Source organism: Rhinolophus sinicus, linkage group LG06, assembly GCF_036562045.2.
Source record: "Rhinolophus sinicus isolate RSC01 linkage group LG06, ASM3656204v1, whole genome shotgun sequence".
Lineage (NCBI taxonomy): Eukaryota > Metazoa > Chordata > Mammalia > Chiroptera > Rhinolophidae > Rhinolophus > Rhinolophus sinicus.
Window position 1 is genome coordinate 145986139 of NC_133756.1, and position 22737 is coordinate 146008875.

At 50.8% G+C, this 22737-nt stretch overlaps 1 protein-coding gene and 1 long non-coding RNA gene across 14 annotated transcripts in view; one reads left to right on the top strand and one right to left on the bottom strand.

The window, feature by feature from the left end:
- PRR5L (proline rich 5 like) overlaps positions 1 to 22276 on the top strand; it is a 127665-nt gene extending 105389 nt beyond the window's left edge. For 11 of the 13 annotated variants that reach the window (XM_019738574.2, XM_019738570.2, XM_074336219.1 and 8 more), the window contains 5 exons: positions 232 to 289; positions 4730 to 4821; positions 7810 to 7950; positions 13098 to 13224; positions 19485 to 22276. In XM_019738574.2, coding sequence (XP_019594133.1) covers positions 232 to 289; positions 4730 to 4821; positions 7810 to 7950; positions 13098 to 13224; positions 19485 to 19879 — 813 coding nt within the window. In that variant the 3' untranslated portion in view covers positions 19880 to 22276. The other 2 variants (XM_074336223.1, XM_074336222.1) reach the window with 2 other exon arrangements.
- Positions 7642 to 10328, bottom strand: LOC141572258 (uncharacterized). Its single transcript, XR_012497566.1, has 2 exons — positions 9929 to 10328; positions 7642 to 7981 (listed from the first exon to the last, which is right to left on the bottom strand). It is a non-coding gene; the product is annotated as an uncharacterized LOC141572258 (long non-coding RNA).
- Positions 22277 to 22737: the final 461 nt, after the last annotated feature.

A 22737-nucleotide genomic window follows, 5' to 3' on the forward strand; every position in this document is an offset into this window, starting at 1 on the left:
GGATGTGAATGGAGGTTGGGTTTGGCTCTTGTCTCATTCCTTTGCTATGGGATGTTTCACTGTCTTCTCCTGAAGCCTGGGCCTTCCGAGAGGACAAAAGTCTTCTTAAACTTGGAGGCATGATGAGCATAGAAGTGCCCAGAATTCTGTACCCGCACCCACTGGAAGTGGAAGAGGGTTGTCATGCTATGAAGTCGTCCAACGCTTGTGTTCTTTGTTTTCTTTTGGCAGAACCAGCTTCTTGCAAAAGGACTGTTGTTTGTGGAGGAGAAGATTAAGCTGTGTGAAGGCAAGTACAAGGCTGCTCTCACAGAACGGGGTCCCTGTGACTCAGCCTTTGATGTTTGGACAGCTGAAGTGCTTCTGTCCAAAAGTGGCAGGCTCCAAGTGAGTGATTCAGCCCGTCCGTTTCTTCTCCAGCTAGGCGGCAGCATTTCGATTTGAGTCAGCCCCTCATGGCAGTGCCAGTTAGAACTGGGTGTTGAGACATGAAATGGAATGGGGGTGGTCTCTTTGGAGACCTTTTTAAGGGTTTTTTTTTCACAGGATGTGAGCTGGTGGTCTCCTTTGAAGGGATAAATTATACTGCAGATCCTGCCTTGCTACTCCCTCCGGTCTGATGGCCTCTGTCACATGTCTTGTGGTCATACATGACAGGAGGGCTATCCATTTGGGAGACACTAGACTAAGGCAGACACCCACGTAAGGGGGTGTGATTTGGTAGGCAAAGGGAAGTTTCTTGGCTTTCGAGCCCATCCAACAGGCTAGAAGGTACTGAACGGAGATGGGAGACGGGACCAAAGGCAAGAATCCACCAACCTCATGACTCCACCAGGGGCTACTGTCAGCTCCCCGCCATGTGGGTCCTGGTCTTAGCTGCCACCTCCTTCTTGGGTGACTTGGAAAGTTTCTAGTTTCTCTGAGTCTTGGTTTTTATCATCTTTAAAAATGATAAAATGGGGGTAGGGGTTGTAGGGAGGATAAAGTGCATAATTGGCATAGCACGATACCCAGCACATAGTAGGTAGGCAAAATGATTCTTTTTTGTGTGGAAAACTCCAGCCTAGAGACCTCTATCTGTAGGTCAAACTTACGTCTAGACCGAGACTTATATCAGGCATTAGACCATTCCTTTTTTTTCTTCCCGTTCCCTAAGAAAGAGACTGGTGTTTAGTGAAATGTCTTCTAGACAGACAAAGCCAGAAGAAAAATGAGAAAACAACACTGGAAAGTTCAGTGTGTGGCACATAGTAAGTGCTCGCCAAACCTTTGGAAAAACAGAGGTTAGAAATTAACCTCTGTCTGTTTGAGAGTTGACTGAACATGTAGCCTTATTTCCTTCGAATACGTGTGTGCTAAGACTTTTCAACCCACTAACCCAAGGCCTTATTTGTAAGTGACTAGCTTTGATGACAATTTAGTGGTCCTTTTGCATTTTGGAGGCAGGCTGGTACACACATGTAGAACATGGAGGCCTAGGACGGGGAGGAAAAAGAAACGTGGTCTCCTGGCCACATTATTTGTAAGTCATTTGGGGAGTTACTACATGTTCCTGGAAATGTAGGGGGGAATAAAAAACAACAAAAAACCAGCTTTATGAAAAAGATAACTGAGCAAAACCAGAGATTCAAGTGCCCTTAAAAAAGAAAGTTGAACGTCTCTCACCCAAGTGACACTTAACACAGATATATTCAGAGTGAAAACTCAGAAATGGAGCTAGATGGGTAAACAGAGGTCGTCTGAGGTTCTGTGCTTCTGCCCAAAGTGCAGCTGGAGAGCACAGGGCCGGGTATGCTCTCTGGGTCTCTCTTCTTCTGGGGCCTGGGTGTTCGGGCCCTTTCTGCATGTGGGGCATGTGGGGAAGCTTGAAGAGTCCTTTGCGTCTTCAGCCAGAATATCACTAGTTTGTTTTATGTGGTATAACTCCAAGAGAGATTTTGTTTGGATAAAAGGATTCTCTCGCTATGAAATATAGTTTGGAAACAACTGATATGAACCATCCTATCGCTGAACACACTTTACTTTAGTGACCTATTTGCTTATATATGTATACCCTGCCTTATGGCTGCAGAAAAGGCAGAGACAGCTCCTGTCCACATATTGCTCTTGTGTGGGATGTGCCATGTGACTCTCAGTCACCTTGTCTAGAGCTTTTAAAGAAGTTTCTCTTCTCTATTTCTACATACCTCTGGTGATCTAAACTCTCACGGCACATTAGAGGACAGTTTTATAAGACAGTAATCTAGAACCTTCCATCCAAACCCCCTTCATCTTTGCTGGGAGCTAAGTCCTTGACTGGTGGTCTGTTTCTGGAGGTGAAGTCACTTCCTTCCTTTAACTCTTTCTTCCCCGGGGCTACCCTGGTGTCTGTCTGATGTTCTTCTCTGAACACGTTCCAAAACCTCCATTACTCCCTGAAGTTTGCAACCAGCAATTAGACCCAGGTTTCCAGGAGCGGCGCCTTCCTACTGCCGGGTCGAAGGATTACCTCATGTGCCAATGACCTTTCTACCTTCACGGTGAAGGGGAGTCAGCAGGTACCAGCACCGACCTGCAGGGTTCTCCTTGCCTCCCTTCAGGCCCAGAGGGCGGCTGCTTGTCTTTATAATGGAAGGCATGAGATAAGGACCATCAATAAAGGAGCGGGAATAGCCTTTTCTCCTTTGAGTACATTTTCCAGGTGTTGGGGTTCACCTTGGTTTTAGGTACCAGGAGGACCTAACATTTCAGGTGGTCCTTTTGACTTCCCCGATACCTCCCTGCAGTGAACTAGCATAGCCTGCGTTTGAAAAGAGGATGGTGACTGATGCAGTCACACACTTATCTCCTACATGTCAGGTACTTGCTAGGTTCTGGGGACACAGTGCTGAACAAAACCGTCATAGGATTAACAGGCCCTTGTGGAACTCATCACCTGGTAGTGGAGTCAGGTAGTAATCAAGTCATCACCAAATAGAAAACTGCAAACAGGACAAGTAAGTACTAAGAATACCACCCATAGTAAGGGGATTTGACCAATGGGGAGACTTTCCTGCGAAAGTGATGCTGGCGCTGAAACTAGAAAGATAAACACATGTAGGTTAGGCAAAGAGAGGAGGGAAATAATAGTCTGGGCCAAGGGAGGGGCACAAGCGAAGGCTGAGAGGCCTGCCTGAGCCTGGTGAGTGTGAGGGACGGAGGTAAAATCCACATAGTGAGGCCCGAAGGTATGAGGGGTCCACAGAAGAGGATGAAGACGCAGAAGGAAACAGGGTCTCCCCGGCCAGGTTACCCACATTACCGAGGTTTGTTTTTTTATCTAAACAAAGGCGCGTGTTGGAGCTAACCGTTAAGTCCTATTCTGCCGTGTCCCGTATTTGGGTGAAATGGTACCCTCCTTCCACTCACCAGCCCTACCATCTGCAAAAACCTATACACTTAATACTTGCCATTCATTCACTCAAAGATTTCTAAACATGCATTTATCAGTGTGTCTGGCACCCTGCTATAAGCACTACAAATACAACAGTGAACAGGACGGGCAGAGCCCCTGTACTCACTCCCATCCTAGCGAAGACAGAGAAGTGAAATAAGCGATTCCAACAGAGCGTCATGCGCGCTTTGTGAGGGAAAGCAGAAGGCGCTGCGGGTTTGCACTTTGCCCCAGTGTATTTCACGCTGACCTTTCAACGTCTGCGTGTCTTTGGCCCTGCTAGCTGCTTGCTAGTCATGCGCTTGCTCTGTTCTCTTTCCCAGCCACTGCTTTTATCGTCCATTAAACTAATAGACGGAAAACGCGAAATGAATCTTTCTGTATCTGTTCAGTGGAACTGGCAGTGTTTTGCCAAGCCCGTCTCTCGGTGTCTAATCTTGACTGACCCAGTTTCTCTGCCTCAGATGAGCAGAGACAGTGCCTGATCAGCTCTGTTATCTAGGTCATTAAACAGCAACCACCGTGCAGGCCCCTCTCTGCCTTTCCTACAGGTGCAAAGTTCCTCAGACAGCCTTCCGGTGGGGTCGGGTAACCCGTGTACATCTAGGGGTGGCCCTCGGCCATGGCTCAGGCTTCCTGACCCTAGGGGTGAGAGTTTCAGGAGGCGGGGCCTGTGTGCTGCAGGTGACCACTTGACAGAATGCTGTCCTCCTGGTTACTGTAAAGCAGTGGGTGGAGGGGACACTTTTCAGGCCCTCTTTCCACCTCCCTCAACTGACAGCTCAACTCCAGAATAAAAAGCCAGTGTCTTGGTGATTAAAAACAAACAAACCAATATGTAATGGTTCACGTAGTGATCGTCCCGAATGATGCTGGTGAAGAGCGTGGGTTCTGGAATCCCAGCTCTGCCTTCTAGCTCTATGACTTTGAGCCAGATACGTGACTTCTCTGAGGCTATAGAGTGGGGTAATAGAGTCTGCTCATGAGATGTCCCACAGATAAGTAGCACAGTGACTGCTAATGTTGTAACCACTCTTGTGATGACGGCAGTTATGATGTAGTTTTCAAAATTCAACTCCCTTTTCTGGATTGAGGGATAGCGGGCATAGGTGCGTAATTTCAGCTCAGTGTTCCCATCCCATTCCATGTTTACTATAATAACGCCTTACAGATCAAACATAGGTAATGAGCTTTCTTCCCCTGTGCCCCCTCCGTGCCACGCTCCACTGGACATGGAACTGACTTCTGTCATCTCCTGCGAGTAATGACACGTTCTTTTCTCTCTTTCTCCCCTCCCATCTTCTCGCCCTCATGTAGGTGAAAATCGCATTGAGGTTCTGGCTGAAGTCTGGGACCACTTCTTCACTGAGACTCTCCCCACCCTGCAGGCAATATTTTATCCAGTTCAGGTCAGTCTCACGGATCGGCCTTCTGCCGGCCTCAGCGATCTGTGTTATTCCGTAGCCTTTGTCCCCGGGGCCTCCTGGTGAATGGGGGAGAACCAGAAGTCCAGGCTCCTGAGCCGGCTAAGGACCTCATAGGTCTTTGGAAGCCTCTCTGGTTCTATATTTAGCATCTAACCTCAATCAAAGAAGAGGTCCCTCATATGTAGCAAGGTGTAGGCCCTTGTCACCCTCTTGGTTTGGAGCTTGTCTGTATATTGTTGGAGTGGTTTGCTGCTGCTTACTTTTCAGAATTAGAGAATATGGGGGAAGGAGACCTTTTCCGTGCCCTTCCCCCCCCTTCCTTTGAAGCACACCTTTTACATAAGTTTCCTATTGCTCTAAGACTGTGGGAAAGGAGTCATGTTCCTTGCCTTCTGTAAGGGATTCCTGAAGATGGGGCAGGGGAAAGAACACTGGACTCAGAATCCACAGCTGGGTTTGGGCAAACTGTTTCATTTCACTTCTCTGAGCGTAGCTCCATTTCATCACCTGCAAAATGAGGAATGAAGACTGAAAGATGAGTGGCGTCTCTTCTGCATTCTAATTCTGTGACCTACGTCACACACAAGTGTGACCACTTGTGTTGATTTCCTCCTACCCTCCTGCAGGACTGGTCAGTGCCAGGCCAGAATGGACTCCCCCGGGCAAGTTAACCAGGAGACCTTCCTCTCCAAAATACATGCCTCTGTCATACACCTGTGCTGCCCTATGCTCACTGTCCTCCTCTTCTGTGTGGGGTTAAGGTATCTAATCAGGTTTTGGTAAAGTGCAGGCATGAGGTGCAATAGCAACCCTTAGCAATGACACACATTACCTTGTACAGAGGTGCTTTGTTTGCTCTGAATGGTGTTTTAAAGGAATTCGGAATTCTTTTAAATATATGTCAAAGGTTTAAATTTCCCACATCACGCCTGCCCCTAACAATTCCAGCAGAAACCTCTGGCCTGCACTTTTTGTCCCATCCTCAGCTCCGCCCTGCACCCCCCTGTGAGAGGGTTTATAGCATGTTTGTGGACAGTTCAGCCCCCATGCCCACAAGCTTCTCCCTTCCCTGCAATCGTCACTCCTCGGCCAGCAGTGGGTCTTAAGAAGACAGTCCTGGAGGTCGCGTTGCCAGATTTAGCAAATGAAAATACAGGATGCTGAGTTAAATTTGGATTTCAGATAAACATGAATAATGCAATATTTGGAACATGTACTTAAAAAAACTATTCAAATTTGACTGGATATCTTGTGTTTTATTTGGCAACCCTACTAGAGGGGGTGTGCAGTCCTGGGTCTCTCTTAGGACCATGTGGGCATGGGATTCCCCAGGTGTGGGTACGTAGATGGGTTTAGAACGGGTGGTGTGGGATCTGCATGGGCGTAGCTTCAGGACAGTCATTGGAGGGCCCAGAGGGGCCCCCTTTAGGCTCTGATCCAGGCAGGAGCCCAGTTGGTACAGATCTGATGATGGTACCACCCTGCTTCCCTTGAAACATTGTAAAATCTGCCCATGTCCACCCCCCCCCCCCCAATTTCCCAAGGATGCTGCTGCTGCTAGTTCCGACACTCCACTTTGAGAATCCCTGACTTAGGGGTTCTCACTACTAGTAGTGACAGCCCCTGAGGTGCCTGTTAGTCTGGCTTGATCCTTCCCACAACTCCCTGTGTGTGTGTAAGTGTCTCTATGAGACCTACTTCCTCATTGGATGAATGCATTTTAGAGCGTCTACTTTGTCCAAGGGTGTGGAAATTTGCCTTTATTTTTCTACCTTGTAAAATGAAAAGGCTCCTGGAGATGAAGTGAGGGCACAGATACCTAGGATAGAAGTCATCAGGGCCAAGAGCTGGGACCCGGTACAAAAAATAGAAACTGCAGGACCTTGGACTAGTGGGAGGGCGGAGGAACCACTGCCATTGGAAATGACCAAGTGGGAGGGGGGAACGGCAACCCAGAAGGGTGACTGAACTGAGCCGTAAGGTGTGGGGGGATTGTGTGTGTCTGTTGGGACTGGAGGGTGGGGGGGTCGCAGAGATGGCCAAACCACTCTAGGCCGTGTTTATAGGAAATGCAGAACTTCCTTAAACCTTGGAGTCTTAAGGATGGGAACCTATGTCCTATTTGGTAGGGCATACCCTAATGCTATCCTTATCTCTACCAAGAGCAACCAATGTTTGGTGCGTACAAAGGAGAGCTGGGAAATGGGACCCCCCCCCACCCCTTTCTGTTTTGGGAGACTTTGGGAGCTCTAAAATCAACTATTCCAGCTTTGCAATCCAGCTGTACCTTGGGTAAATTACTGTCATTCTGGGATTTAGGGTTGTTCCCCTGTGAAGTAGGTTTTATAGTAGTGCTTCTCTCAAAGGGAAGTTGTGGGGATTAAGTGTGTTATTTACATCAAGAAAGTTTAGAATCATACCTAGCACATAGAGCTTAATATGTGTCAGCATTTACGATTAGTAGTTATTTTTTTCTTTCTCTGTCCCCACCCTACGTGATTGAACAAGTCCCTTTTACTTTCCCAGTTATTTTTCTTCCTAAGTTTCTGCATTTATGTGTGAGTCTAACAGGTCCTATGTTTTCTTCCTTTGCCTGGCATGTGACAGGTGCTCAAACACTTAATGAATGAAGTTGAGGAAGCAGCCTTGAATGTGGGGCGGTGGCGGGGACCTTTCCTCTTGTTTCTCCCCACCTTCCTCTCTCTCCCTTTTTCCTGACCACTCGTGGCACTCATGATAGCATGGCACCCATTGTTTGTGTCCTCTACATCGTTGGGTCATTTAGGCAGGTTGAGTCACGCCTTGTCTTAAACGAAGCTTTCATTCTGCAAGTTGGGGGCTAAGTCTGTGGCAGCCCCCCAGGCCTTGAGATGCCTCGTCCTGTCCCGTCCTGGGTGCTCCGAACCCCATGTGGTGGGTGGTAGGTCCAGCGCACTCTTGCCTCCCAACCGTGCCTCTTCTCACCGCCAGGGCCAGGAGCTGACCATCCGCCAGATCTCCCTGCTGGGCTTCCGTGACCTGGTCTTGCTCAAGGTGAAGCTGGGTGACTTGGTGCTGCTGGCCCAGTCTCAGCTGCCCTCATCCATTGTCCAGATGTTGCTCATCCTGCAGGTGAGGCCCCAGGGGAGACGTGACTCCACGGCTGAGGGAAGAGAAGAGGGAGAGACTCCCACTGTGGGATGAGGGGGAGGGGACCACATGACCAGAGCACCTTAGCTTAGTTTAGTGTCCTTTAATTTAGTCGTGTGTGTTCCTTAGTTCATTTGTTCATTTGCTGTACATCCCTGAGCACCTTTGAGGTCCCTGGTGCTGTATTCGGTGCTGGGATCCCAGTGGGGAGTGAGAGGCGCAGAGTCTTGTCATTCAGGAAGTGGGCACTCTCCTCTCCTGTTCAGTAGAGTCACAAGTTACAGATAACAAGAACCTAGCTCAAGCCAGACCAGGAACTCACTGGAAGGTTCCTGGGACAGTGGGCTTCCTAAAGGACTGCGACCAGAAGGGAGACTGTGTCAGGCCACAAAGCCACCATCCTGTCTCCAATTATTGGTCTCTACTTATATCTGGTCTACCTTGTTCTCTCTGACGCTGCCTCTCCTAGCTTTGCCTAGTCTCTCTTAGACTTGTTTCTCTCTCTCTCTCTCTCTCTCTCTCTCTCTCTCTCTCTCTCTCTCTCTCTCTCTCTCTGCAGAACTGCATTCAGTGCCTTTGGTTTATACCTGATCAAACATGGCATCTTATAGCTCATCTGTTTTCACCAAGAGACGACCCCAGATGGTTGCCTAGTATCTCTTCATCTCAATTCTAAATCAACAATAGGAAGATGAGCTAACATTTACTGGTTCCTGCCAGGCATGGACCAAAGACTAAGTGTGTTGCCATCTGAATCAAATAATCCAAATGACCCCATGATGAGGTGGGCACTCTTGTTATTCCCATTTTACAGATGACAAAACTGAAACCCAGGAAGTTTATGTGCTTGCCTGAGGTCCCTCAGCAAGAGGTAGTAAGACTCAGAACTATGTCCATTCAGGGAAAACACTTTGATTGGTCCAGCTCAGGCTACATGATTCCCCTCTGCCCAATCAGCTATGACCTTGAGTGGGATCAAGGTGTGTAAGGATGGCCTCAGTGATCCCAATCCTATGGATGGGGGCACACAATTCTCAAGAAAGAGGGTACATGTGGGGTAGGGACACACCCAAAAGGAGGCTATTATATACCCCCCACCTCTGTACCAAGTTTAGATCCTGGAGCATCAGCTCTGAGCCTGTCCTCCGGGAAGACCTTCCCATCCTTGATCAGTCTGGCAGTGACCTCAGGCTGCCCTCTCAGCAGGGATGGAATGTGAGGCTTGGGGCCCTGACCTTTCCTGCCCGCCCGTTGTGCTCTCCGGCTCTGTCGTTAGACTATCCTTCTGGGTATTCTCCCCCCTTCCTGAAATCAGAGTAGAAGAAGATTTGCCTAATAGGATAAGACTGGGTGTAATTGGCTGGAATGCCAGGTCAAGTATTTTTGTGGCCGGGAAGGAGAAGTAAGGAGGGTAGAAAAGTGTGTGTGCAGCTCGTGTCTGAGAATCATAAAATACACCTTGGATTCCAAATAAGGAATCTAGAAAATGAGATTTTAGGATTCAGATTGGTAGATTAGGAAAGGAAAGCTGGGCTTCCACCCTTCCATTTCCATTTATAATATTTTAGGGATGAGAGGTGACTCCTTTTTTGTTGTTTGTTTTGTTTTGTTTTTTTGTTTGTTTTTTTTGGAAGAATTGCAATGAGGGCTCTCACCTGTGGATGGTGGCCCAGAGGGCCTGTCTCTGTAGTAAGAAAAACACATCTAGCACATTCCCACGTTGCGGGCCCTGGGCCCCACCACCCAGGAACCATACGAGAAAGCTGTCATTGTCCCCCTGAAGCCCCTAAAGATGGGTAGATTGCTTGCCCTGGAGAATCTTCCTTCATCTGCCCGGGCCTCCATCCTAGTTTGCTCTCCACGGGGCAGCTTCAAATCCTTCAGTGGTCCCTGGTGAACTTAGGAAAACAGCCAAAGTCTATACCCTGGCCTCTGACCCCTCCCGCCTCCCCAACCTCACCTGCAGCTCAGTGTCCCTGCTGGTGGCCCTCCGGCCACATTGTCCTTCTTGGCCCATTCACTCTGCTCAGAACACTTGGTCTCCAATGGCCCACAAGCCTCCTCCAGGTCCAGGTGGGTCTATGTGTTTTCTCCTCCCTCTTGTGCCTTCAGCACTCAGCACAGTCTCCAGCACATAGTAGGTGTTAATTCAATGTTCAGTGAATTGTGGCCCCAGCTAGGAAGAGCCTAAGTGTGACTGACCTCAGGTCTCTGGGCTCCGTGCTCACGGTCGTGATCATCATGCAGGAATTCCAAGCTCGGCAGAGGAAAGTACAGTCAGAGAAGAGGCTTCAGCATTGGGACAAATTTCTGGGAAATCAGGCAAGGAAACAGTCCCTGTTTTCCCATCACCGATGAGGTGGAGGTTCAGAGAAGTGGCTAACTCTTACAGCTCAAGGTCATATACTAATTTGTAAGAGAGCTGGGTTTATCACCCATTCCTCAGCTCTTGCTTTTTCCACCTCCGCACTCAGCCTTTCATGGCTACACTGCCTCCCTGCCCTCAGCCCCCCGGGGTACTTGGAAACACCCCATAAGCTTCTAAGGTGGTCTCACTTTAACACGGAGCGTTAGACATTTTCCTGGGGGGGCCTCCTGGGACTAGTTCTCCTGGTCCATGTGTGTCCTTCCTCACGCTAGGACCTACAGAGCCGGGGGCTGGGAGTGTGACAATGACACGTGCAGGCCTCTCCCCAGTCTAGGTCCATCTTCTTGAGCAAGAAGAGCAGCAGCTTCAGGATCTGAACGTACCTTGCAGGTCCCACTGCCCTGGGACCTCTCCTGCTGCAGGAAATTTGGGCCCTGGTACTTACAATGGCTCCCTTCTCTCCCCAGCCCCCCACCCTCCACGGTGCTGTGACATCTGGGGCTGATTTTCCCCTGCTTGACTCTCTTACAGGGAAAAGAGCCATTGGTCAGGCCTTCCTTTCTCCTTCTTCCAATGCTCTTCCAAAATGTCCCCGAACACACCCTCCCTTTCCAAAACACACGAGGGGCTCACGCTTTCCTACCGTGGGCCACGCGCTCCTGTCCTTAGGCCGTTCCAGGAAGAAGCTGAATCAGAGATTTTGACCAACGTGGAGCTCTGGTTCCTGCTGGCAGGTGCAGACAGCTCCTAAGCTCATCCGAGAGCGGTGCCTTCTGAAGGGTCCCCCCTAGCCAGGCAGGATGTGTGACCCGGGCAGACCCGGGGGAGCCCAGGGTCCTGTGCTCACCGGAGCCACAGGCTTGGTTTAATGCTCTCCCATCGCCGTCTTGACATTCTTAATCATTTTTGAACAAGGGACCCTACATTTTCATTTTGCACTGGGCTCTGCAAATACTTAGCCAATCTAGCAGCCTGGCCGAGGGCCGGGGGTGGGGGCGGCTCCTTCCTGGGGGCGATGTGCAAACCGAGTTCTCAGCTGCTACCCTGGGAGAGAACCATCCAGCTCCAAATCACACGTTTCCTAACCCATTTCTTCCCATCTTTTCCCTCGTCTCCTCTCTTTGTCATCCCTTCCTGGCATTTACAACTTGTATGGGGGAAAGGTTTGGGAGTAGAAGTCAGATGCAACAATATCATGGAGGGAACAAAATGGAGAAAAAAAGAGTTCACTGGGCTCTGAAACCCAGGCAAGGTGGTTTGGGGGCTGAAACGGTTCCACTTTGGAGGCCTGGGGTGGGTCCTGGGGGGAATGAATAAGGCTCCCCTCTCCCTTCTCTGGTCTGGAGGGTTCGCTTCCCTTTGGGAAGACCTGTGTGTTCCTCAGAAAAGCACCTCCTTGGTTTTTCCCCTTAATTTCTGCTGCCAGCTTTTCTGATGCTTCAGCTCAGGCTGAGCGGAATTGGAGCCAAGGGGGCGTGAAAACCCATCCTGCCGTCTCCCCATCGCCACAAGGTAGCCTGCGCTAAAGCCCGGTGCCGTGGGTCTGAGGCCCACTCACACTGCCGTTGCATCTCCTCCCTCCTGACCCCTTCCCATCCCCAACCTCCTAGTCTTCTGCCCTGTAGCCCCCTCCTCAGTCTCCCTAGTGTTTCCTCAGGCTGCCTCCTCTCTCCCACCGCCCAGCTGCCCCATCTCGGAGCCAAGGTCCCTGCCTCTTTGGGAGAGTCTGTCACACCCAGTGATCTGCAGCCTGTAGGGATATTGCCCTTCCGGCTTCATTGCCCGACCCTGACCCTGCATCCCCCGAAATCTCCAGTGTGCAGTGGAGAGATTTCATTTTTAAGGGAAGGTGATTTCAAATCGATTCCGTCTTGAGGATGTGGCAGGACAGCCCCGACAGCCTCGTCGCTGCTCTCCTGCAGCCGCTCAACCCAAGATTATGGCTTGGAGTCCTTTCCAGGGAGGCATGGAGTCCCCTAGCAGCCTGCTGGTTTTCTAGAAAATCTTGGTTACTTCCTGGCTCCTTTCCAGTGTTGACTATTGTGGTCGTTTTTGTTGGTGTTTGCTTTGGGCTTGGCTGTGAGGGCTCCAGTCACGCTCGGCTTTTGAACTGATTCTTCGTCTTGGTGCTCACCATACATCCCGTGTCCGAATGGCTCTTTCTTCTACTGTTCTGGACTGTGTTGTATTCTGTCCCCCTCTCTTTTCTAGCCTGTTAACAAGTGGCAGTAAAATGCGATCGGAGCCAGAGAGCCTGGGTAAAGGTCCTGGGTTTTCACCACTTACCCGCTGTGTTTTCCTGTGCAAGTTGCTTAAACTCTCTGGGCCTTATTTTCCTCTTCTTTAAAGGGAGATGATAAACTGTCACCTTCTTTGGATTGCTGGGAGGCCGCTGTGCTTTGATTCATGTAAAATGCTTACGTAAAGTGCCTGCATGCTGAGTGTGAGGCAGTGATTGTGATAGTGGGGGTGAGGTTACTATGATTGGGACCAGTCAGACCTCAGCCCGGGAGCTGGGGTGGGGCCCATCTCACCTGCACTGCCTCAGTGGGGCCCCTGGACAGGCACCGGGGTACCCGCCATACACACAATTCCGATCACAGTGTCCCATGACAAGCAACTTGGGCTTCAGGCCTCAGTTTCCTTCATTCCAGCCACTAGGGTGCTGCCTGCCCGTGTAACTGCTTTGAGTGTAGTAAGAGGGCCAGCTGACCATGGCGACTTTGACTGACCTTTGCTTCTCTTGGATGTTTGTTTCCAGAGTGTTCATGAACCCACAGGTCCAAGTGAGGGTTATTTGCAACTGGAGGAGCTGGTGAAGCAAGTGGTTTCTCCTTTCCTGGGCATCATCGAGGACCGAGGCGTTTCAGGCCCCACGTACACACTAGGTAAGGGGTACAGCTCTCAAGCTGCCAGGAGCCTTAAAGACAACGCTACCAGCTCCATTTTACTGGGCCCCAGTTATGCACCGTGCCTTTTGCTTCGGATGCAGGCCCGTGCCAATTGGTGCATGTTAATCACTCACCTTTCCTGGCTGGCCAGTATCTTGGCAACCTCCCCACTCTGCAGTTCCTCCCCAGGGACCCTTAGTGTGCGTCTGTGGTTGTGCTCATCTGATCCACATCTTTGATCAGGGGCCTTGATCTTTTTCTTGTGCATGCGATGTTATTTCTTCTGTATCTGATACCAGAAACTGTGCCTTAATGTCCCATTCCTCCACCTGAGTAGAAAAATCACCCGAGGTGCATTTCCTTTTTGAAAACAGCTGGAAAAGTGAAGCCAACTTTTTGTGTGTGTGGCCAGATGACACGGAGCTGGTACTCCCCATTCCATTTCTGTGGGTACTGCCAGGGCCTTCACACCCGGGAAAGGGCTCCTGGATTTGGGGAACAAATTCTGTTGGGGCCCTTTTCCTGTAAAACTAGCATTCGTGAATGTCAGGCTCTGTAGTAGGCACCCCGGAGAGTCCAGAGATGAATCAGATCTGTTCCTTCTCTCTGTGAGACCTCCGTCTAGGTGGGGAAATAGTTTCTGTAATAGGCTTATCATAAAAGATGTTCCTCAGTTACCCTCTGAAACAAAAGCCCCCAAAATGCAGGAAGTTTTTTGTTTGTTGTTCTACCTCCAGCAACTGGAACGGTGCCTGGCATACCGTAGGAACTCAAAAATATATGTGTTAGATGGATGGCTGGCATCTGTACCCCAAGACCAGGATGACGAGCCCCCACGGAGGTGCAGAGACAGAAAGGGAGCATCTGAATTTAGAACCTTTTGCCCCCTCTCCTTGCTTGGAGTTGGAGCCGAGCTTTAAAGAATGAGGTTCCCAACCCTTCCTGGGCCTCTGCTGCAGAAAAAGGCAGGGCCGGCCGCAGTCTTTACGGCCCCTTCATGTTTCTCTGGAGACATCAGCTTAACCACAGCCACCACAAATCGGAGGGTGCTCGCCCCAACTTGCTGCCTGCCAGGTCCTCCCCCTTCCTCCCTCCCTCATTCCACCCAGGAGTTGGAACAAGCCAGAGCAGAAATGACAGCTGAAGGAAAGCAGTCTCCTGCCCTCCCCGGCCACGAGCTGGGCGCCATGTTGCCGTGCCTTCCCTGGAGCCCACCTTCCTGCTAGGGCACAGCTTACTGGCTCACCTCCTGTGGGGCAGGAGGCTCCAGGCAGATGTCAGGAGGCCAGCAGGTTAGCCAGGCCATGGCAGGGACTGCACCATCGCTGGGCCTAGAGCCAGAAACAAGGGTAGATTTGGAAGTTTGTTCAGTGAGGACTTGCTCTAAGAAGGGGTACCTTCAGCGCTCCAGCTAACAGAAGAATAATACCCATCTTTGTCAATATATAAAGCAAAGGCCTGAGGTTTTATTCTTGTACCAAGGACCATCCTTGCCTCTGGGGTGTTGTCTCAGTAGGAGCAGAAAGAGAAGGAAATGACCCTCTTTCCATTAATTTTTTATTATTATTTCAGCAAATGTATACTGAGACCCCGTCCCAGGTACCCTGTGAGGAGCTGCAGATATATCCATGAACAAAACGGACCCACCCCTGCCCTCTGGCATGCACAGTCCAGTAAGGAAGTCACAAACAATAGACGATGACTCATCAGTGTACAAGTGCTCTGAGTGAGGAAGTACAGGGGCCCCGGGCCCCACAACAAGGGGACTTCACCTAGACTGGGAAATCAGGGAAGGCTCCCTGGGGGAAGTGATATCTGTGATGGGACCTATAGGATAGATATGAGTTAACTGAGTAAACAGAAAAAGCAGACCGCACCAAACACCCAGGGAAGGATCTTTGGGAGGGCTTTGGGGTGGGGGGAGTGGTGAATGGAGGGTTCAGCATTTGAGGAACTGAAAGAGAGGCAGAGTTGCAGAGTGGCTGGTGGCAAGGGGAGCCCTGACACAGACAGCGTCCTGGGAACGGTGCTGGGTGGGCTGGATGCCATGCCACAGGGTAGGTATCATTTTACAGGTGAGGAAAATGAGGACTGAGGTCCCTTGGCTATAGAGCCAGGCTTCCAAAGCCCTAAGCTGTTTGCACTTTACCAGCTGTCCCTTATGCGCCCCCATCACCCCACCCCACCCCTGTCAACTCCTAGGAGATGACTGTGATTTTACCGAGGGACAGCTGAGGAGGTGGTCTTTCCCTCTCAGTCCTTAGTCCAAGAAGTATCGGAGACCGGACATTTTCCCTCAAACCTCTGGATACTGAACATCTAAAGTGGCCATGATGGTGCCCTTCCTTATGGAGGACACTGCTTTCCAGGTTGAGAGGTCTCTCCGGGTCTCAGCTCTCCCCTCAGTAAAATGGAGGTAATAACAGTTGTCCTGCCCATGGGGGAGGAGAGTTGAGACATGGCTGAAGTCAAGACTAAGGCGATGTGCTGGATGAGAAAAGGCAGGGCCCGCAGGAGGGTTTTGCCGTGGTCTCCTGGGGCCTGATGAGGGGTAGGCATGGTCAGGGCAGCTGGGACCATCATCTCCAAAGCCACCATGCCAAATGCCTGTCACATTCCAGGTGCTGACCGGTCACTTGACATGTATTCATTTCATCTTCACATAGCCTGCTGGGGGTGGCACTGTCTTACCTCAGTCTCAGAATCACTAAGAAATGTCCCCAGGGTGTCTCTCACAAGGCGGGGTAGGTGACCAGAGCAGAAGTGGTTTTTCTAGGAAGTTCCACACATGTTTGATCCCGGGATTCATGGGAAGCCTCTCTCTCTCCCCCTGCCAGCCAGGCGGATGGGCTTGAGGAATAAGCCTTGTTCCCTGCATACGCGAGGCTTGCTTCAGAGAGAAAAGATGAGCCGGAGGCCGTGACAAAGCGAGGGTATGCACGTGTGTGTGTCTCCCCTCCAAAGCCGTCACTTTCCTAGGGCCATGGGGGTGAGGAGGAAGATAATGGACTCGTAAATAGGCGGATTTGTCAGAGGCCAGGCCCACTTCCTACCTTTCTAGTTCCCCAAGTTTCCAAGCCACGGCTCAGGCTGCTTACCCTGGGCATGCTCGATTTCTCCCACACAAAAGCCCTGGCCTCCCACACATCTCCCCGCATTGTGTCTGCAGGGGGAGGGCCCTCTGCCTCGAGATACTGTAACTTCTCATGACAAGTAGGCATTCATGGGCTTTCAGGTGCTGCAGCCTGGAGAGGGACCCCCACAATGGGCTTGGTGTGGAGGGGGTCACAATGCCCACATTATGTGGGGCCAGGCTGGTGAGCCTGGGAGATCAAAGACCTGGGAACTGAGTCCCCGACAAAGGGCCAGAGGACCCGGGCTTTCTTCCCTCTGGAAGTTTGAAAAGAGCTGCCATTTCTGGCTCCTGTGCTGGGGGATGAATGCCAGAGCTCAGCAGGGTGCCTGTTGAGTGAGGAAAGGGATAAAGGCTCCCTCATACCCCACCCCGTGTGAAAGTCAGGACGAGGCCGGTGGGTAGATGCCAGCTGAAGGGGCAGGACCCTGTCCCTCTCCCCGTTCAAAGGGCACCGTGGCAAGGGAGGGACCAGGTTTTAGGCCCCAGGAGGTACCCACAGTTTAATCAGTCCCTTCCTTAATGGGAGATTTCCTTCTCTGAGTGGCAGGGCCTGGCCTTCCCTGGTGTGAAGAGTGGGGAGAAAGCAAGTACCAACAGTGTGGGGAGCTCTCTGTCAGCTCCAGGCCAGGCATCCACTTTAAGGCCTCCCAAGGGGGCCCAGCAGGGGCTGACCCCACTGGGGACACAGCTGACACACTTATCCAGGAGTTGGCTCTGGAGTCTGGTGGGAGCTTAGCAAAGAAACACTGTCTGCCCAGGGAACTCGACACAGCCCAGCGGCCCCTGTGGTCTCGGCTCTGCCCACACCCTGTCTTGGGAACCAAAACATTCCTCCCAGAAAGCAGAAGGAAGAGCTGTAGGCCTCTCCGATGAGTCATCGCAGGGAAGGCAGGGAACAGCAGTTACGGAGAGAGGTGGGGCCAGCTGCAGAAGGGGCCTTGGAAACTCCAAGGACTGGGCTTCAGCGGTGTGGCCTGGAGTAAGTTACTTAACCTCTCTGAGCTGCAGAGGACTGAACACAGGAGGAAGAAGCTACCCTGTCTCCAGGCAGAGCTGCTACCTGCCGTGTTATGGCCCCAGCTAGAGGTGGCCTGGCTCCTGTGGAACCGTTCCAGATGAGGCGTTGTGCATGCTTCCCCTTCCCTCCCTGGGACCCCAAACCACATCCTGGCCCTTTCCTTGCTGTGGTCATGGCCTGATGATTTGTCAGTGTCCCCTTTAGACTGTGAGCATGTTGAGGGCAGAGAGCCTGTGGTTCCCCTTGTAACCCAGGCTCTGGGATAGACCTCTGAGTGAGGGAATGAGTGACGGTCTGGGTCCAGTCTGTCAGTCACTCTCGAAGGAGCAGATCCATCTGAAATGACCCCTCTGCGTGGCTTCTCCTCTGAACCCCCAGAATGCTCTTGTCTGTACATCTGCCCTGACATTTGCCATGTCGACCTGTTCTAACAGTTGTGTGGGTATAGGCCCCCTAGTTGTCACGAGCAGGGGCTCTGGCAGCCCAGGGCTTGAGTCGTGGTTTCATCACTAACTGTTGACTGTAAAGTTACTTAGCATCTCAAATTCAGGTTCCATTGCCACAAAAGGGTCTGCAGGAGATCATGTTGGTGAAGACCCTCCTTTTTTGATACAGCCCGTAGCACATAGTGATGTGGGTGATGTCGGATCTGCCGGCAGTTTCTGAGTGCGCGCCGGGATTGTGTCTCATGAAGCCGAAGAATGGAAACACGGACCAGGGAGAGGCAAAAAGTTTTAAAAAGAGGATAGTTTATTAGAGGCTGCAGCTCCCGAGCGGGAAGGGGTCCCGAATGGAGGTGCCCGTGACTGAGGCAAAATCTCCAACTTTTATACCTTCCCTTGCCTGCTTGGGGAAGGGGAGCTGTTTGAAGAAGGGAACTTATTGGAAGAAGGGAACTGGTGCCTTCTAATGAAATTCTTCTACCAAGTTTGTTCTGTTTCCCATCCTAAAGGAATTAGCAAAGTAACCCACTCTTATCTATCAGATCTGCTCCATTTGTCAGGCCAAAAGGAAGTTTATGATTAACCTCAAGGCCTTGTTACATTATGTCCTGGAGCAAAGGAGTGACTTCAAAACCTGGAGTTTTAGGATATGGTTGTCTTTGTTTATTCCACCAGGGACCTCCCTGTCTACCTAGGGACATGCTAGCTAACCTGTCTCAATAGCACATGCTCGGTTAATGATTGCGCCTAAGACACCTCCCCACCACGCACACACGCATGCACTGGGTTCCAGCCCCTGTGACAGGCCCTGTAACAGATTTACACTTCTCCTTCTCTCAGCAGTGAGCCCAGCATTTTTGTTGAAGGAGGGGGCAGGCGTCCTGGGGACCCCCTCCTCCAGATTGCCCACCTTCACTCTGGCTCCAGCTCTTAGCAGCAGCCCAACGGGCCTCTCTTGTCATTTTGCTGCCTGTTGAGCCCTCCAAGGACTTTGGACCATTGGCCTAACAACGCGAGAGAGGTGAAGACATCCAGGCACCCATCTGAGACACCTTTCTGGCTCATGCTACTGGGTTGGGGCCCATGGGAAGCATCAGATGAATTCCCATTTCCTCCAGAGATGCTGCATGTGTCAGTCAAGCACCTCTATCCCCTGTGTCCTTTGTTCTAGCTATTTCCACTTCCTGGACCCGCACGTGGTGAATGCTCACGGCACAGTCTAGCCTCATCTCCTGCCAGGCTGGTTAGAGAGTTCGGGCCCCAACGTGGGATTTGCAACCACCATTCTGAAATGCTTGCTTTTAACAGCAGCGGGACAGTAATGAATTGTTTTTCAGGGCATTTTAAAGGATGGTTCTTTAATAGGGTCTCTGCTTCTTTGAACTCTTGCGGTGCTCCTGCTTTATAGTTATTGATTTTTGTGATCATAAAAGTAATACATGGTTATTGTAAAAATGTGAGAACATTATAGAAGTGTGTGGCCTGGAGGGTACGAGCCTCATGCTTCAGAGAAAACCTCTGCCACAGTCTGGCATAGATTCTTCTGTCTTGGTCGCTCCTTGGCATTTTGTCTCCTATTCATCCTTCCCCATTGATGAGGAGTGTTTGATCCCCACTATGTCCTCCTCACTTACAGCCTTTGCTGGTTTTTCTCTTGCAGCCAGACGCCACTCTAGGGTCCGGCCCAAGGTCACTCTCCTGAACTATGCCTCCCCGATGACCGCCGTCAGCCGGCCCCTGAATGAGGTGGCCCTGACCCCTCTGACAGAGCAAGAGGGGGAGGCCTACCTGGAGAAGTGTGGCAGCGTCCGGCGGCACACGGTGGCCAATGCCCACTCCGACATCCAGCTGCTGGCCATGGCTACCATGATGCACTCGGGCTTAGGTGAGGAGCCCGGCGGTGAGGACAAGTGTCTGCTCCTGCCGCCCAGCTTCTCCCCACCCCACCGACAGTGCTCCAGTGAGCCCAACATCACTGACAGCCCGGATGAGCTGGAGGAGGGGGCAGGGGGCAGCCAGGAAGACTCAGAGCTGAACTCTGCTTCCCTCAGTTGAAGGCCCGCCTCCCGGACTCCCCAGCTCCTGCCTAGCGATCAGGATGAGTACGACTCCACCCTGGGGGCCCCCAGGGGGCTCTTCCTTTGGGCAATGCTGCCTTCTGTCTTTTCAGGTACAGGCCTAGTCTAAGTGCCCTAGGGGAAATCCCTGTTGGAAACCTCCCCATTTTCAGGACTGTGACTGCACACGCCCGGCTGCCTAATGTTCACTTTCTGATTTCTAGCCTTGCCTGCCTGACTCGGATCCTCAGGTCAGGGCTTTTCCCTCTCAAATATTGGACTGTCTGATGCTGCCAACTGTACATCCCAGTGCCCTCATCATTACTCTAGCAAGATGTTGCCTGAGCCACACACACACAGTGTTGGCTTTTGGGATTCCCCTTTAGGTCGGGTGATGCAGAGGCTTGTGGGTGAAAAGATACCTCTCCTCCCCTAGTGTGTGTAGAGTGAAAGTAGACTGCAGCCCCTACCAAGCAGGACTCTGGGAAAGTGCCTTCCTTATTCTGGTTTCAGAATTACTGGGGAAGAGTTGCCCCATTGGTGGGTGAGGGTCCACCCTCACCCGTATTCAGATACTACCTGCTGCCTTTGGCTTTTGGCCCAGGAGGGCCCCAAGGATGGAGAAGCCCCGTCTTTGATTAAGCCTCAGCATTTCCCCCTCCGGCTTTCTCCCAAGCTTGAGGAACTAGCCTCTCCAGTGGAGTAGCTGGTGCCTTCATCCTTCTCTCATTTCAGAAACTGACCTTTGTCCTGTTGTGGGTTGAGTGGCTGGCTGATACCAACCAACTAGTCTGTTCCTGGAATTGACTTGAATTTTTTTAATGTGTATCATTTCAAAAGAAGAAAGTAGTTTGCAAATATTTGCACGTAGGATCTTGCACTGCTCCTTTCCAATGGTGTGTGTCTTCATACTAAGAAAATAAGCAAACCCTCCAGGAAAGGAGACCAGAAGTGGTTTGGGGTGAAAGTGATGGTGGTGGACAGGGCTCAGAGGCTGCAATGCTCTGGAAGCAGCTGGATTGGAATCCAGAATGGCCGCTGTTTGTGAGTGTTGTGGTTCATAGGGGAAGCTGCAGGGAGGTAGGGAGATGCAGCTTGCCTCATGAGCAGAGGGTGGTGGCGAATGGAATGTCTCAGTGCTTTACAGTGTGGGGGTGGGGGCGGGGGGAGATGGGGGAGATAGGGGCAGTGCCTTCTGGAGAGATGTTCATTCCCTGTGATTAAAGAAGTACCCAGAAGGGCCTGGAATTTCTAACGTATGATGTCTCAATATGCTACTGGGGGCAGTAGGCTGTCTTCTTAACGCTGCTCTCCCCAGGTCTGGGCTTTTTATCCACCTTGAGCCCCTGGTCTTCTCTTTGTCTTTGCCTGTTGGCCTCCCTCGTAACAGCTCCAGAAAAAAGAGAAGTCCCCCCTGGGCCCTTCTGGCACCTTCTAGGTATCCTGTTAGTCTGGAAACTTTATGACATCTCAAGAGACTTGAGCCAGCTTAGCTTCCGATGTGGCAGGAGGTGGCTGGGAGAAGAGAAGGACAGTTTAAACTGCCAGCAGGAGATGAGACCTTCTAAGGTCATCTAGGCCTTGACAGCATTTCCCTTCTGGGTGAAGAAATAGGACCAAAGTTGTGTTTTGGATGCATTGTAATTTGGAAATTGTGTTTAACAAGTTGTTTCGTGTTCATCCTTCCGAGAGAGTGATGGACGTCCAAAGGAGATCTGAGAATTGCAAACAAAAAGTAATCTCGGTGTACGTTTTCGATAAAGTCCACAAATGGACTAGCATGCATTAGCGAATGGCACAACGTGATGGCGTATGTGATGGATGGCTTCTGTCCTTTAGTACACTTAGCCCTTGGGACTAGTATTTATTGATCCAGGCAAAGTAATTAATCATGCTTGGGTTTTCTTTTTTTAGTTTACAACATTAACAGTACATATGTTTTCAAATGCCTCATCCGTATACTAAATGCCCCTGAAGAGGAAAGCAGTCATCAGTTAAACACGGGAGCTCTTAGGTTGAGAATGGGTTTGTCAGTGAACTTCATTTGCTGATGATTGTTAACCAGTTTACAACTTCTCCTTTGATCTACACACTTGATATTTGTACAGTAAATATTTCACACTGTACATACAGCAATGTTGTTTGATGTTGATGGGTATTTTGGCCATGAGAGCTGTTGCAAGAGTGATAGCTGTTGTGTTTTTAACCACTGTTTCTCCCCTTGACGAGATGAAGAGTCATTTTTGTTATTTAAGCTAGGATCTTTCTGTGGCTGAGGTTTCAATGACAGGAAGCGATCACAACTCCACACTCTGAGGGAGCTCACAAACCCCAAAAACCTTTCATGTTGTCTGTTTGCAAAACGGATTCAATAAACATCTTTTTGTACACGTTACCTACCCGGTTCCCACGCTGTGTGCCTCGACTGAATTTACAAGCGCAGCAGCCCATGAAATCTTTATGGTCCCGTCCTCACACTCCCTGTGCCTGTTTTTCCTGCCTCCATGTGCCTTTTCCTGTTGCCACCTGCCCGCGCCCACACCCCCCAACCCCCGCCCCCGGGGTTAGACAGCAGCCTCCCCTCAGCCAATGTCCCTTGGGTTTTGTCTGCCATCCTTGTCTGGATTGACAAGTCATTTCCTGGAGAAATGGCCTGTCGGCAGAGCTTGAAAAACCACTGTAGAAAGTCTGAGAAGGAAAGGCCTTTTCTCAACCAGCATGGTCTCTTCCCGGAGTGTTTGCGCTAGAGGGAACTCTTACCATATTTACTCATGGACTCTCTCATAAGAGTCTCCTCCAGTTCCATTTGGCAGAAAGAATTTATAATATTTTACTCTTGGCATAAGTTTTCCTAAG